The following is a 16,038-nucleotide window of genomic DNA, read 5'->3' as shown; positions in this document are numbered from 1 at the left end:
GAGCCTTCTTGCAAAGAAGCCTTATTGCAGTCTTCCAGTCTCTTCTGATTCCCAAGGCACATTAACCAAGTGTGGCATGTGGAAACATTGCCTCTCTAGCCCAGCCAGCTTGCCCTTGGGATTTTTATTTAGGCGTAGAGAAATCAGTCACTTCTTGCTTATTATTCCAGGGCTGGCTGCATTGCTGCCCTCTGTTACCACAGAGGATCATAGGGAAGTCCAGCTGCTGTTATACAAACAAGGAAAATGGCTAGGAGCTCAGACATTTGGGAAAAGGGTTTGCTTTGTATTTTAACGGCAAGAACTACTTCTTGGTGGTGGTTCCTGTCAATCATCTCTTTATCAAATACACAGCTGTATTTCCTTTTGAAAATTTCTGCCAGTTTCAGTAAGTTTTATGGAGAATTTATGAGTGCTTCATCACAAAGGATAGATCATCGTGGAAATATTTGAAGGAATATTGAACAGGGTGGATGGCCAATGCGGTGACTTTTTTTTTTTTTAACAAAACTTTTGTCTAGTTCATTAGGATAGGAAAGAAATATAAAGGTAATGTATATTGAAGTAGCTAGCAGTTTTGTATGTAGGGCTGTTACTCTTTTATTTGTCTGCCTTGACCTAGCAAAGATGTAATATACGAAGGTCACTGAAAGTAATGCCTCTTATTTATTTCTGTGGAAATAATGACAGATACAAAGAGCACAAAAACACTATAAGACAGAGGAAATACTCAGCTACAAAATACCATTTTTCAATATTATCACCACCATTAGCTGTGCATTTTTGCCAGCAATGAACAAGAGTCTGCATGCTGCACTCACAAGGATCTGTAACAGTGGTGGTGACCCACTGTCACTGTCAGCACTGCTGAAATGCACCACCCACTGCCTCACTGTGCTCAAATCCTGTTTGTTTTCTAGAAACTTTCAATAAGCATTGATGAATGTCAGTGGACACAATTTCGTCTGCTGGGAGGAGTTCACTCCTTTGCTTCATATGCACCTACATATCAGACTCCATGCTGTCACACTGCCCCTTTACTGCCATCTGTCACATGGCAACAACATGTAATGGGATATTGGTGGGAGGATTCAGCCTCTACCGCCATCCCACCAACATCCACCTCTGACTTTGTGGGCCAACATAACAAAATAGAATGCAAGCTTTCAGAGCAGACCTCATAACAATGCACAGTTTCATTACACGATTGCTTTCAGAAGGTAAGCATTGTTAACGAAAGCTCAGACCCAAGCAAGTTATGGGATAACCTTCTACTGGTGTGGATATCATTGATCTAGAAGGTGTCGTTGGACATGCCTTTAGCCAGAATTCAGTGTGAGCAAAGCTGTGTTAGCTGAGGCTCCAATTTGATAGCATGAAGTGCTAAGTAGTAGTCTCGGCCTGTGGTACTGCTGTGATCACCCTCCACTATTTCAACAGCAGAAGCTGCAGAAAGGGTGGTTAAATCTTGTCTAGAAGCTGAATGCTTTGCAGTATTAAAATATAACGTTAGTTTGCTGTTTTTGGTGGCCAAAACAATTCCAGTGCCATAGTTTTTTGGGGGACAAAAGGGACACTTCCCACGAGTGAGCTGATTCACAGTGCTTGTTTTTTTTCCTGCTGTTCTTATGCCTCAGTGCAAATTTTTTGATTTGGTCTATAAATTCTGTGATTGAAGAGAGATTTAATACTTTTAATTCACAATTTTTTTTGTATGACATTTCTTTAAAAAAAAAAAAACTTTTTTTAATACTATTTTCATTTAAAGGATTGTTAATTTAAACGCCGTTTTAGTCAGGACTGGAATATTGTGCTTATCTGTTATTTATAGCAGTTACATTTGCTTTCCAAACTTGTGAAAACAGGCTTATTTTCATCAGCCTTGTACATTTTCATGTTTCCAGTGCAGAAAAAAGTGTGACTTTATGTCATTCTCAAGGTACAGATAAATTAGGTAATACGGATGAAGTAAAATGGGGCTTAACATCAGGAAACAAATTGCTAATTCCCAAGAAGTGATCAGCAATCTACCACTTGCTGCCTTGCTGGTAGCTTAATGCTGTAATGTATTTCAAAAAGGTAGCATTTAATTTTTTAGTTCTGTCACCAAGCAGTTTGATATAATGCAGAAAAGCAAAATTCACTGAAATATCACTGAAGTAACTGTTCATAAGAATGGAAACTTTGAATGTATGTTTTCCTTAGTCTTCTCCTTACTAATGTGTGAACTCTGTAAAGTAAATCAGTTTACTTTGTTTACTTGTAACAAAATTCATAATTAAATATGTGATGCAATTTCCTGCCTTTCTTAGCTAAGCCAGAATTACTAGATTTTTATTGAGTTGTCTTGCTGCGGAAGTATCTCTGTCATAAGAAAAAGAATTCTTACGAACATGTAAAAAGATGTTTTCCTTACAGATTCTTATGCTCAGCAGGTAGGAAGAGCTACTGTTTCTCGAGTTATCTGCAGACCATATAACATGAGTATTACTCTTTAGAATGGCTGTGCTTCTCATTCCTTTCTCATTACTCTTACCAATAATCTGTTAGGTTTTTGGCTATCTGTAAAGATACGTGCTTGTTTTCAAATGACTTTGTTGCACTGAAAAATATATTGATAGTTAAAAAACGTCATAGGCTGGAGATATTTTTTTTGTTTTGTTTTTTTTTTTCTCTACTAGGTTGTCAAGCTGAAGCAGATAGAACACACACTGAATGAAAAGAGAATATTACAAGCAGTGAACTTTCCTTTCCTTGTAAAACTGGAGTATTCTTTTAAGGTAATCATTTCTTTGAAAGTAATCATTTGAGTTTCTGGAAAGTACATGATCAAACTTTAGGAAAAATTGTAGTTGTTATGCAGCTTATTTGTGTGAGATTGTTATCTGGAGCAGGATTTAGTGACAACCATAGTGAGAACTTCGAGATTAGCTTCTAACTCCAAGACAGCATGTGCTTGGTGGTCTGTAGAGAAATCAAGTATTTTGCTAATGTGATATGTGTCCTGTGAATATTTACTACTTTTTAAATTTATTTTTATTTTTATTATAGCATTTTAAACGAACAGGCATTCTAGCTTAATGTTTATGACTTTGAGGTTTGGGGATGGGGCTATAGGAGATAAGAATATTCTAGGCTGTTGATTATAGACTTAAGAGTGCAAGTTCATAGATTGTGGTCAGTATCTCACCCTTTGCTCCTTCATATCATTCTACACCATTGTGTCAGGAGCCCACTAATTATCTTTATATTTTAATGTTAATTTTAATAGATTTCTTGACATTCTGATACTCCTTTTGTCGAGTGTCAGCATTTTTCCAAGAATTACCTGTGTTTCTTTTTATTTATTAAGGTCATCGGATGGCTACAATTTTTCATTTTCATTCTTTACTAAAATATACTGTACCTGGGAATTATAAACACAGTAGCATGTCCAGTATGTATTTATGTGTACTGATTCGCTTTTTTAGGACAATTCTAATTTATACATGGTAATGGAGTATGTTCCTGGTGGTGAAATGTTCTCACATCTAAGAAGAATCGGAAGGTTCAGGTAAGAAGTCTTAGTAAAACTATTCCTTCAAAAATAGTTATACTGCTAATGTGGGAAAAGAGTTTCATAAAATCTGTTACTATTAATGAAAAAGTTCTGAAGGGGTAAGTGCATTTAATTTTGCCTTCTTGTATTGGACTAATATATGCAATGAAAAAATTATAATTAATTTTCAGTTTGTTAATACAGGTATTAGTAATCTAGGCATAGTAGAATCTAGGAACTGCTTTTTTTCTATTTTTTTTTTTCCATTTTCCTAATTCCTGTAATTAGGAATTGTTATGCACATTGGCACTGAAACTGATAATGGTTTCAAAAAGTAAAGTTTAAAATCTGAGTTTTTCTAAGTTCTATGCGGTACAATATAATCATCTTGATTTGAAAACATATTTTAAATGCAAAACCTAAGAAATTAGATTTAAGGTATGAAAGTATTAGTTCTAAAATATTTGCTGTTTGTTTCTGCAGTGGTTTGGGGGCGTTGTGTTTGATACGGATTTTTGTTTGGTTTTTCTTTTTGTTCTTAGTATACAATAAAAGAACTGATTAAAAGATTATATCATCTGTCTCTGGCAATCTGGTGGTTGTTTCAGTATCTTAGCATAGCACTGAATTACTTAATATTGTTTTAATTCTTCACAGTGAACCACACGCACGGTTTTACGCAGCTCAGATAGTGCTAACATTTGAGTACCTCCATTCATTAGACCTCATCTACAGAGATCTAAAGCCTGAAAATCTTTTAATTGATCAGCAAGGATACATCCAGGTATGGTAGTCTTCATGTATTTGGGGAGAGGACTCTTGTTTCACAGTGCAATTAGGTAATTGTAGCAAATATGTTTAGAATAAGTGAGCTGGTTGGCATGTTAGCATATGCTCTGGGGCATCACTGGGCTGAACTTCCTGTGACTGAAACAAAGTATGCACACATTCATTGCCTATGCTGGACCAAGTTGTCAGGATTTCCCTTGTGGTCTTTGCTGAGGAGGAGGTGATTATATGGCTCTGTTCATCTGCCCTAAAATGAGAAGGTACCTACAGTGTCTGATTCTCTGCATTGTCTATATAAGCAGTTGAGGATGATTAGATGTCAACATCTGCAATATAGTACTTAATTTCAGGCAGTACTTAATCTCCCAGCGTTGGAGAGCCCATAACCTTCTCAGCAATTCAGATGAGAATTGCAGTGCTGCAAATGATTTCTTTTGTTTTACAACAGCTTCTCAGCACCTCTTCAACTTCTTTTTAGTTTCTCTGCTTGTGATCAATAAGACAAATGGGAAGGTGATATACAGCAACAAGCATTCTGCAGTACCTTGCAGTTCTTACACTGTGGAAGCTTTTCTCCCCTCATAGTGTCACCTTTAGCCATGCCTAAGTCTAACAGTAAAATAAACTATGAAAACATGGAGAGAATTGGAAAGGACTCTTAACTTGAGCTTTTTTAACTGTACAATAATACTGCATGGAGAACAAAATAACTCTGTAAAGAGAAGAGAAATATGAATTTCATTAATGTAGATAAAGAGTACCATGCACATAAAGCTATGAATGTCTTCTATAGAACTGATGACTCTCTGTACTGAACAATACATTTTTCTGATGGTGAGCAAACTGCAAATGGTAACAGACCCAGCAGTCAGTCTTCCCATGGCAGGTTCTTTAGTTTTTGCTTCTAAGCAGAGGGATTTTGGTGTTCATGTGTTCATGCTGCAGTTCCAACTAAACTTTGTTTAAAAACTCCATTAATTTTCTTTTTGAATTTTAAAACAGGTACTTGTTTGTCCCATGCCTACAGTATGTTCTTACTCAGATTAATATGCATTCACAAACACAGCAGGAATTCTTTGCTGACTGAAGCAGGTCTGCTTAGTCAGCATGTTTGCTCTCTCCATTCAGTTGCAGGTGTGATTGCTGTTGTTTCTATGAAAAATGAAGCAAAAACTGCCTTGATAGTTTGGCATTTAGCTCGTTTAACTATCTCTGTGTGACCTTACTGTATCAGAAACGTTGGCACAAGTTGTTGTGTAATTAGTGATACCAAGAAGGAGGAAATAAAAGGAATGGATCCTCAAATAAGCATAGACTTGATAGGTTGAAACTGGTCCCAGAATTTCAAAACTAACCTGCTGGCTTCCATATGTATTCTGCAATATGGTCCAGGAAAAATCCCAGTGTGAAAGATGAAATAGCATACAAGTTCTGAAAACTTACTGCAGAAAACATGACAAGTGGAATGAAGAATCCTTAACCGCCAAGAACTTGTCATTTGTGACTACAGTTGCAGCTACATTTTCCCCACATGCACAATCTTCAGATAAGTAAGCTGGGTTCTGGTGATGCTTTCAAAGATATTCAGAACCAGAAGTTACTGGAAGACCTCTTCTACATTGTCATATTCCCACACTATTTTTTCAATATCACCTTTATACACTTCTGCTATGAAAACTTCCCCAAGATTCTCTGATATCTTAATCCTTTTTGTGATTCATTTGTTTGTCAACTGAGGGAAAAAATAAATATCTTGTTTATATTTACATTCTTAGAACTTTTAGCGGTATAAACAGTCTGATGTGAAAAGTATAAGAAAATATATTAATGTTTTGCAGTACGTACAGATGAGGAAGTTGTAGTTCCTACTGATTATTGAAATTCTAAACAGAAGAGTTTTTGAGGGAGGGAATATTTATTTTATCATGAGAAAAAAAACTGTAAGTGAATTAAAATTATCAGAAAAAGTTGCCATATAGGATGCATGTGACTGTGTGATAGTATGTGATCTGACACATAAATTTTTCCCATGTGTAAAATTTCTCCCCAAAATATTTCAGAGGTACTTAATTTTAAATTTTGATGCCAGGTCACGGACTTTGGCTTTGCAAAAAGAGTAAAAGGAAGAACTTGGACATTATGTGGGACTCCAGAATACCTGGCACCTGAAATAATTCTCAGCAAGGTACTTCAGTTCTATGAATGATAATTGTCAGTCATGTATTTGGTGTGATTAAAAGGTATCACCTAATTATTAATCTCTGAGGGATGAACAGTTGCTGGTAGTTGAAAATTCAAATTATTGACAAGTTTTAGTGAAGTATACAAAACACAAGTTTTGCATCAGAAGTGTTAATAGACTAGAAGAGGAGCTCCAGAACTGTGTGATGGTTGAATCAGTAGTCATTGAAAAACTATTTGCAGTGTTTTATGTTTAAAGCACTACGCATGAATCAAACATGGAAAAACACTTGTCTTGCACGTAAATTATATGCAGCCTAATACTTGTACTCTATTTGAACACAGAAGAAATCTTACAGCTGTGGTATCTTTTCATGTTTTGCAAAAGAAAAATTCTTATAGTTCATGGAACTACACATTATATCATAATCTTGTTAAATTATGCATTGTGTAGTTTTAATTAAATACCCTTTGTAGGTCTTTAAACAGAAAATAATTTCACTTTAGGAGAAAGTGTTGGATGTTTATGGCTTTTATGATGTTAGCTAAAGCAGCAAAGGAAGTTGCAATGCCTCTACTACAAATTCTCCATAGTTGATTTTTCAAGAATAACTGAGTCTTGACCTTGAGCTTTCAGAGGGAGCACATGAAATTGGGATGAGGGGGGTTTTCTGTATTTATGTATTCTATATATCCTATCGGTGTAAAGATATCACTGGGAATCAACACAAGAATTTGTGCAAAGTGTTTTGCTTTCATTACAGTGTTGCTGTTAATATTGGAGAACTTCAGTTTGTTTTAAATAGGGTGTATTAAATAAACAAAAATATATATTTTTTTTATATTTTCTTTCTTTACATTGCATAGATATATGTATAGCAAATGTTAAACTCTTAGAAATAGTACAAACTGTGGTGTTTCTGGTTTTATCCAGGGTTACAACAAGGCAGTGGATTGGTGGGCATTAGGAGTGTTAATCTATGAAATGGCAGCTGGATATCCCCCATTCTTTGCAGATCAACCCATTCAAATTTATGAGAAGATTGTGTCTGGCAAGGTAAGTAAAGACTCTGTATGTTTTCACATGCATAGTTTGTTTTTTGCTGTGTTTGTAGTACCTGATTTTTATGTGGAGTTGATCAAAATTCACTGGATGCTATAGACATTGAGCAATTTGGAATGAATATAGCAGGGACTGGAATTGGATGATATTAATGGTCCCTTCCAAACCAAACTTTCTATGAATATGGGAAGAATTTGTAATGAATACTTCTTAGGTACAGGCATTGTGATAGTAATAATGATCAAGGCTTTAAAAATCCAGATGTTTGCAGCCTGTACAGTTCCCTGCCATCAAATTTAAAATGCATCTTTTTAAATTTACAACACCACAGTATTATACCATTCTATGCTTGGATAAAAATGATCCAGTAACTATTAACAACCATTTACCAGTACGTTGTTTACCTAGCTATTTTCTTTATAGAAATATCTTTGTAGCTTTTGAGAAGCTCTAAAGTGTTTCCATAATTCATAGTAGTTTTCTTCTGCAGCAAATAAGTGCTGTAGTTGTGATGGTTTTTTTGTTTTTGTTGTTTTTCAAATTTTACCTATTTTGCTTTACATATTTACTATTTATCATCTAATCTATTCTTAAGTCCATGAGTGGATGGCTGTAGAAACAGCACTGGACTTGAGCGCTGGAAACTCTAGTATTCTGTTCTCATATATCAGTATATTCATATCTCATATATCAATATATTTCCTTTATAACCTTAATTTAATAGTTTAATCGTGCATTTAGTTCATTACTTAGAATACTTGATGTACATGAATGTTATTACTATATACATTGTGTCTACATATACACATTTATATATATAAATTGCATATATGTAGTGTGTTTATGCATGTAATTTTAAAATTTGGTCCTAGAATTTAGTTGAGAATGCCTTGAAATGTGGTTGTGTTATTGTGAAACTAGTTAGTAAAATTTAGATTTAGCTTTCACGTCGTTGTTATATTAAATCAATATTTTCCCCCCAACTCGATCAAATCTAGAAACTTCCAGATCAAAAGGAAGGTAATGCTGTTGGTAAAAGCTTTCTGAAGCATAAAGTGGCAGAAGAAATGCTGCTTTTTGCGTGAACATTGTTTTGCTTATGCAAGGGAAGAATCAAATCTGTACATTAATGTTGTGGATATATATTTCAGGTAAGGTTCCCATCACACTTCAGTTCAGATCTAAAGGATCTTCTAAGAAATTTACTCCAGGTAGATTTGACCAAACGATATGGAAATCTCAAGAATGGTGTAAATGACATAAAGAACCACAAGTGGTTTGCGACTACAGATTGGATTGCCATTTATCAGAGAAAGGTAAGACACTTCCTGAATCAAATGAGGAGTTGAAGTCAAATTTCTAATTATTTTGTTAGTTTTTGCCTTCTTAAATGTATAATTTTTCAAATGAGAAAATGTGAAAGTAGTTGAACATATAAGATTGAGGATTATATATTGATTGAATTGTTTGTTTCTTGTTGCCATTTTATCCTGGACCTCCATATACTCATGTTGTCTTAACACGTGTTTGTGCTTTAGTCTATTTCTGGAATATCTCAGAATGAGCCATCTCCTGCCTCTCTTGCTTTTTATTTAATCCCTGCTATAATGGCATCTATAAATACTCCATAGCAGAGAGGAATCTGTTTTCCTTTCCAACTACTTCTTAGCAGCCAGGCTGTGCTTTAGTGGGGAGAAACTCTAGCCAAAGCTGAAGTACCACTCTCTCTGCTGAAATGGTATTCTCCCTTTTTGCTCTTGCCTTACCTGTGACTGGAACAGGTTCAGATGTAGAACGTATCTCTGGAGATATTTTCATTCTGACACTACACTGCAGTTGACTGTGGTTTTGTAAATTAAAGCAGTGACTTACAGAGCCCTTCTGAATCCTGTTTTGTGATATTTTTAGAATGGCTTTCTAGACCTGCCTGGCCAATGTGAAATCTAATGTGGCATTTAATAAGTTTGGTGCCCAGTATACGCTGTGAACTTGCATAAGAATGAAAGTAAAACAGAGAACTCGGGGTATTTGGAGAGCATGGGGAGTCAGTAGCAAACCAGAGGAGTATAATAGTGCTTTCAGGCATGAGTAAGACAGGGCTTGGAAAGGCTGCTGGGGAAAAGAGGAAGGATGACTGCAGTTCAGTGTAGGTCTGTCTTCCAGTAGCTCCAGGTCTCCCTCTCCCATGGAAGCTAGTTGAAGCTATATTCTAGTATTCAAAGTCAAAGTTGAATGTCTGTATATTAGTGAGTTACTAGAAATAGATTGCTTAGAAATTATTTGTTCTTTTAAGGCAACCTCTGAATTGCTTTTTTTTTTTTCGATAAACACCAAAAAAGACTAAAATAATTCTGTTGGTGCTGTCCCAGAAGAATCATGTGGAAGAATCGTTTAGTGTTCAGAATTTGCTAAAAAGGTTACATACAATACAGTACAATAACAAACACTTCAAGGAGCTGCTTACCATCATTGAAATGCTAACAGTCTTGACTAGAGGCATGAACTTGCTGCTGTAACAGAGGTATTTTAAAGGACAAACTTAGATACTAACAATAGTTTATAAAAAGAAACTGGTTGTTTGGCTACACGAACTGACAGTGCAGTTGTTATGGTATTCGCTTATACATTAATTACTAGAAGACAGGATACAATTAAGACATCTGATATTCATTGTATTAAGTATGGATGTTTTAAGAAAAGATTTCCCTCTGCAGAATTGTAATTATCTGCTCTCTGCTTTCTTAATGCCTGTTTACAAGATAATTTTAAACACTATGAGTTTCATTTCATAGTAGGCTCTTCTGGAACACCCAGGCCCCATTATATTGAAGCATTATAATATAATATAATTCATTATATAAAATTATATTATTGAAGATAGCATTTTTAGTACACTGCTGTAGAAATTTACTTTTACAGAAACGATAAATATTTTTAAAAGATGAACTGGTACTACAGGCAGAATAGCTGTTATTAGTTTCAAAGGACTGTGAAAAGTGATACAGAAGAACTTTGAAGCTTCTAATTCTACAAAATAAATACAGTAATACTAGAGGTCTGAAACAACAGTGTATATTGTAGTCTCATTTAAGCAATCATTGAAATACAGCAAAAAACTTAAGGTTTATGCCAGCTTCACACAAGCTGTTAACACAGCATGGATTTTCCTGAATAAACCTAATGTTCCTTGGCAGCTTACAAAACAGGAATAATATTGTTATGCTGCAGTATTAAGTAATACATTCAGTTACTTAATATTTCAGATGAGATAAAATTGTGTTTTCTTTGTGTGCTTGCATGGCTATTTATTAAAATGCTGCTTGGTAATATGGTATACTTAGGGCCAAAAAGCTATTTTCACTATAAAACAGTATTATCTCCTGCAATCTCTTTTTAGCTATTTCCTCGGTGAAAATAATAGGAAAAATGTTGTGAAATACAGGCACAAATAGCTGTCTGATGCATCTCATTTGAACACATTCTGTAATTCCAGCAGTAAATAAGATATTTATTGTTCTCTGAGCTTTATTATAAGGCAGTAATTAAAAATTAATTTGGGAAGACGTAAAAATAGAATTTAGATAATGGTAAGTGTATGGTTAACTAGGTATTTACTGAGGCTGAGAATATTCTCGGGATACATAACCTAAACAGATACCTTGTTTTAGGAATAGTACTGTAGGCTCCTGATAACTGTAGCATGGTCCATAAATGCAGAAAGCTCGTGTTATTTTCAGGCACACACTCTTCTTGGGAAGTTCCTGAGAAAGATACCTATCTGATCACTCTGCATTTCCTAGTTTTTATAGTTTTGAATTTGCATTGTATCGAGTAATATTTAAATTTTGCACAAAGATGGATAAATTTTCTAAGGTCAACATCAAAAAGTAGCAGGTTCTGTCAGCTTTAAGAAGCAGCAGTATTGAGAATCTTGGAAAACAACTGGTTTGAATATATAAATATGAATTGCTTACAAACATACAGTTGGCATAAGATGTACAGAATTTCAAAGCTAACAATGTGTTTGTGGATTTGAGAGTGTGTGCTGCCTGTCTTTACCAGGAAGATTTTTACTTTCCAGTAAGAGAAGAGGTTTAAGTTACATATGCTTGGAAGTAGGAAGCAGAAAGGAAAGAATTAAATTTGTTATGAAGTGGAACTATTTTTAAATTCCTGTTTGTCAATGAGATATTAGACTTTTTTAACATATATTCATTCATCTAGACTACATGTTCTTAGGCTGATTTTATTTTTTTGCCACAACTTGGTTTACTATACTATCTACTTTCTTGGCAGGCCTTGAGAAGTAATGGGAAGATGGCTATGCCTGTTATAGTGCTAAATCTGAAGATATTAGACCAATAACATTAAATGTGCTCTTTTTTTTTTTTTTTTTTTTTTTTTTGTAAACACAGGTAGAAGCTCCATTCATACCAAAGTGCAGAGGCCCTGGAGATACCAGCAACTTTGATGACTATGAAGAAGAAGATATTCGTGCGTCTCTAACAGAAAAATGTGCAAAAGAATTTGCTGATTTTTAGTAGGAGTAGGAGGACAAGATGACATCAGGGCTCACATTGGGATCTTTGCACTCTGTTAACAGATGAGGTGGAGCTGAGACCATCATATGTCAAAACAGTTACCTAGTTACTTCATTCCACAAAGCTGACTGAGGTCTTTATTGCCATCTTCCATGTGTGCGGTTTGCACCAACCCTTCTAACTAGGCACAATTAAGCAAGCACTGTTTGTGCAGTAACACAGAATAATAGACCACTTTCCTACTTAACTTTGGTTTCTGTCGTTCTTTGTTTCTGTGTATTGTTCATTTTTCCCCTTTAAAATGAAGTAGTTTTTTACCCAAGAATGCTCCATTTTATTTTGAATAATGTATTATTTGTGTGAGTGAAATGGAAGGTGTTGCGGCTAGTGTGATTTAGACTGAAGTGAAAGGTAAATGTTGCTTCTAGTCTGTGCCAGCCAATAATTCTTGTCTGTCTCGTGTCTGATGCTACAATTTATAATAATAATTTTTTAGTAGCTCAGACTAAACCTAGCCAACATTTTTAGCGTTTTTGAAGGTAGTATTTATCGCCATATAAATGTCTGCTAAATTAACTTAAAAATGTTTCTTCCTGGAGACTGACCAAAATTCAGTAGAGTCAATTGGAAGGCTTAAGTAGGAGACAGTAGCTAGACCCCGTGCCTTGGTTTTCTACATCCCTGCGGTTTTCGTCACTGCCTCCTTCCTTTGTATTTCCACCTAGGCAGTAGGTCAATTGCCATAACCAGACTGTACCATGGAAAGCTTACAGTCTCAAGAGAGGGAGTAATTCCATCTGGTCTGGATTTTGGACCATATTTAACCAAGTCAACTTACCAGCATTTCAGTTGGCCATATGAAATGACTTTTTTAAGAACATTAACCCTAAACTCTTAAAGGAAGTTTTGGTCAGTATTGTAGAGAATGACTCATTTTGGCTCTTTTTTTTCTTTTTCTTAGCCAATATTTGGGCTCCCAAAGTATTCCTTGTTTCAAGCCTTTTTTGATTTTTTTTTTTAAAGGCATCCTTTAAAAAAAAAGTAAATAGAAAATGATGTTAAAGCAAAAAAAACACAAAGTAAAATGCGCTCTGCCATTGGCTTGTGAAAAGCAAATGGTTTAGCAAATGCAAAATGATGTTCTAGATACATTGCTGGATGAACACGGTTATTTTTTGTTAGCTGTTAAGAATAAGAGGTTATTGCCAAGTTTTATTCTGGTATACTATATTAGTAAACTGAGGATGGAGTACTGCTACAATCACTTTCTTTTTAATTACAGCACTTCATTCATGAAGAAAAGAGACAAAGTTTAAAAACTGCAACAGCTGGTTTTATTTTAGTTGCATTGTGTCTTCATTCTTAACCTACTTTCTTTCAATCAACCAGAATGTATGGTCACACAGATATAAGCATTTGGGCTTAATTATGTTTTGTATACTCTCACCAACTGACTTAAAAGATATTGCTGTCATGTGCTAGCTTTGGGCACTTTTACACATTTATTTCAATGTTAATAATCAGTGGCTCAGCACTTTTTTGGGGGTTGCTTTTAAACTTATTCATAGTAGTTTTATTTGTACACTTGATTCTGGCTCTCTCAATGACCTGTCTTAAAACAGCGCATCAAAACAGTTTAACCTTGACTCATACATCATGACAAATTTACCTGCATACAAGGATGAATTGTTTTTAATAAAACTGAGCTCTACTGATACATAGCCATTGTATTTGTTTGAATGTCAGAGAAAATAAACCACTGACACTCCTTCCTTTTAAACTGTATGACACTCCTTTAAGAAAAGACTTTGTAGACATTTTACAAAAGAGTATGAGGCGTACCATCAAACATTCTCTATGTTTAGGTTGTTGAGCATTTTTGCACAACATCATTAGGAGGCTGACATTGAATGCAGTCTTTGTCCACCCATATTTACGTATTTGCAAGAAAAGTATAAGATACTTTGCTGTAGCAAATTTTATGTAACAAAGATATATCGTCACATTAATAAATTTAAAGAAATCCTTTGTATGAAAATGTTAAAATCTTTTGTATTTCATTTAGACCAAGGACATGCTGCTGTATGCTAGCTGTATGCGATAAATTCTACAGTAACTTTGTTGTCGTTTATGAACTTTAAAAGATTTTAATAAATGTTGGAGATCACAATTTGATTCTGTTATGATTTTAATTTTTAGTCACTGCATAATTCTGATAAGATTCAGAGATTTTCTGTTTTGTAAAATACTGTAATCAATCATCTTGCGTGTACAATAAGACAAAAGTCTAGGAAATTGGTTCTGACGTGTCTGTCTGATATCCAGAATAAATCTACGTGGGCATAAGTGGGAAAGTCATCTTAATGCCATGATATGATATTTTTTAATTTTATGAAAATCCCATTAGAAAGTAAAATACTTTTCCAATATGGCATAATAGACTTCAGTATGGAAATGAGATTCTATTTTGGAAAAGGAGGGGAAGTGTGCAATTTCCAAGGCATTAGTGAGTACATTTGACAATGTGAGTATTATACAACCCTCTCATTTAAACACAGTCATAAAATATAACTGCAGAATATTATGTTACCTGTATTTAATTTGAAAAATCATTTTCACAATATGGAAAAATTGTATATCTATGACAGTAGAAGCTTGTTAATTTTACACATTTGAGGAATTAAGTGTTGAACTATATGGTATATTTTAATTGTACTCTAGTTGTATGTAACTTTCATTTCCAACATAAAGGATTGTATCTCATTAAGTAAATTGCTTTTTTATTATCTTGTCAGTTGCATTAAAACCCTTATTTTTAAATCCTTTAAAGTATTTTACTAATTTTTGCAAATAATTAGATGTTTTTAAGTGCTGCAATAGTGTGCAATATAGTAAACATTTATATACAGAAGTGCAAATTAAATTATGTACAACTCTCACACTGCTTCTTTGTGAATCAAAATGTTGTATGATGAGTCATTGCATCTCACCGCACACTGCAACAGGTGTTTGAAACAAGATGAGAAGGTTAGGACCCATACTGCACATACTAGCTGGGACCCATTAAGATTTGCACTAGTTAGGATGTTTGGAGAATGCAGTATGGATCAAAGGCATTACAAGAAGTCAGTGAGTTGGACTTCTTAGACAATCAAAAGAAAATAAGGTGATCATTACCAGCAGTATTGTTTGTCTTCATATTTTCACATTCAGACTTGCTGCTTTTTATTAAAAATAATTGCCTGTTTTTAAATTGTCTGCAGATCCCGCTGTACAAATATGTGCTGTGTCTCATTGTGCTGTGAAACAACTGATAGAAGTAAAGACTGTTAATGGTCTTGGCACTGTCTGTCTGGAGGCTTTTTCTGCAAGTGTTGTTCTGAGAGGCTCTGATACCTCCGTCTGTAATGCAGCTCCTCTTCTCCCCACTTCTGATCAGCGCTTCGACTTTTTGCTTATGCTGTGTAATGCCAACTACTGTGGTTTTGTGGGTTTTTTTGTTTTACTTTGTTTCACAGTCTAAACCAGTACTGTGTTTTAAAAACTTGTTTACTTTTTCTAAAGATAATAATTTTGCAGTTCTTTAGATGATCTGCTTTTACTAAAACTCCCATGCAAACACAGCATGTCCAGCAGTAACTTGAAGGTGTCACTGAAATCTGTTCTTCTGATTTGCTGTACTTAGAGGGTAGTTGTCCCTGATGATAATTTGGGAAGATCCAGTCAATAGAGAACTGGTAAAAGCATGATTTTGTTCAGGAGATGGGGTATGTATAGCTGATCTGGATGTCTGACCAAAAAATGAGGAAAAATGAATTTAAATTATGACCATAGTCAATATCTATAGGATAGTAAGTATGTCTTCTTCCATAGGAATTATATAAAATTTTCCTTAGAAAGACAAGACAGGTATCTCAGGAGGAGAC

The 16,038-nt window shown here is 34.7% G+C and overlaps 1 protein-coding gene across 2 annotated transcripts in view; it reads left to right on the top strand.

Moving 5' to 3' along the window:
- The window catches only part of PRKACB (protein kinase cAMP-activated catalytic subunit beta), a 66,207-nt gene extending 51,275 nt beyond the window's left edge, over positions 1-14,932 (top strand). For both annotated transcript variants that reach the window (XM_085232003.1, XM_031554860.2), the window contains exons 4-10: positions 2,682-2,780; positions 3,471-3,553; positions 4,196-4,322; positions 6,417-6,512; positions 7,443-7,565; positions 8,723-8,887; positions 11,987-14,932. In XM_085232003.1, coding sequence (XP_085088129.1) covers positions 2,682-2,780; positions 3,471-3,553; positions 4,196-4,322; positions 6,417-6,512; positions 7,443-7,565; positions 8,723-8,887; positions 11,987-12,112 — 819 coding nt within the window. In that variant the 3' untranslated portion in view covers positions 12,113-14,932. The remainder of the gene's footprint in view (positions 1-2,681; positions 2,781-3,470; positions 3,554-4,195; positions 4,323-6,416; positions 6,513-7,442; positions 7,566-8,722; positions 8,888-11,986) is intronic.
- Positions 14,933-16,038: the final 1,106 nt, after the last annotated feature.

The sequence above is a fragment of the Meleagris gallopavo genome, chromosome 10 (assembly GCF_905368555.1).
Source record: "Meleagris gallopavo chromosome 10, MGAL_WU_HG_1.1, whole genome shotgun sequence".
NCBI lineage: Eukaryota > Metazoa > Chordata > Aves > Galliformes > Phasianidae > Meleagris > Meleagris gallopavo.
This window is presented reverse-complemented; position numbering and strand designations above follow the sequence as displayed.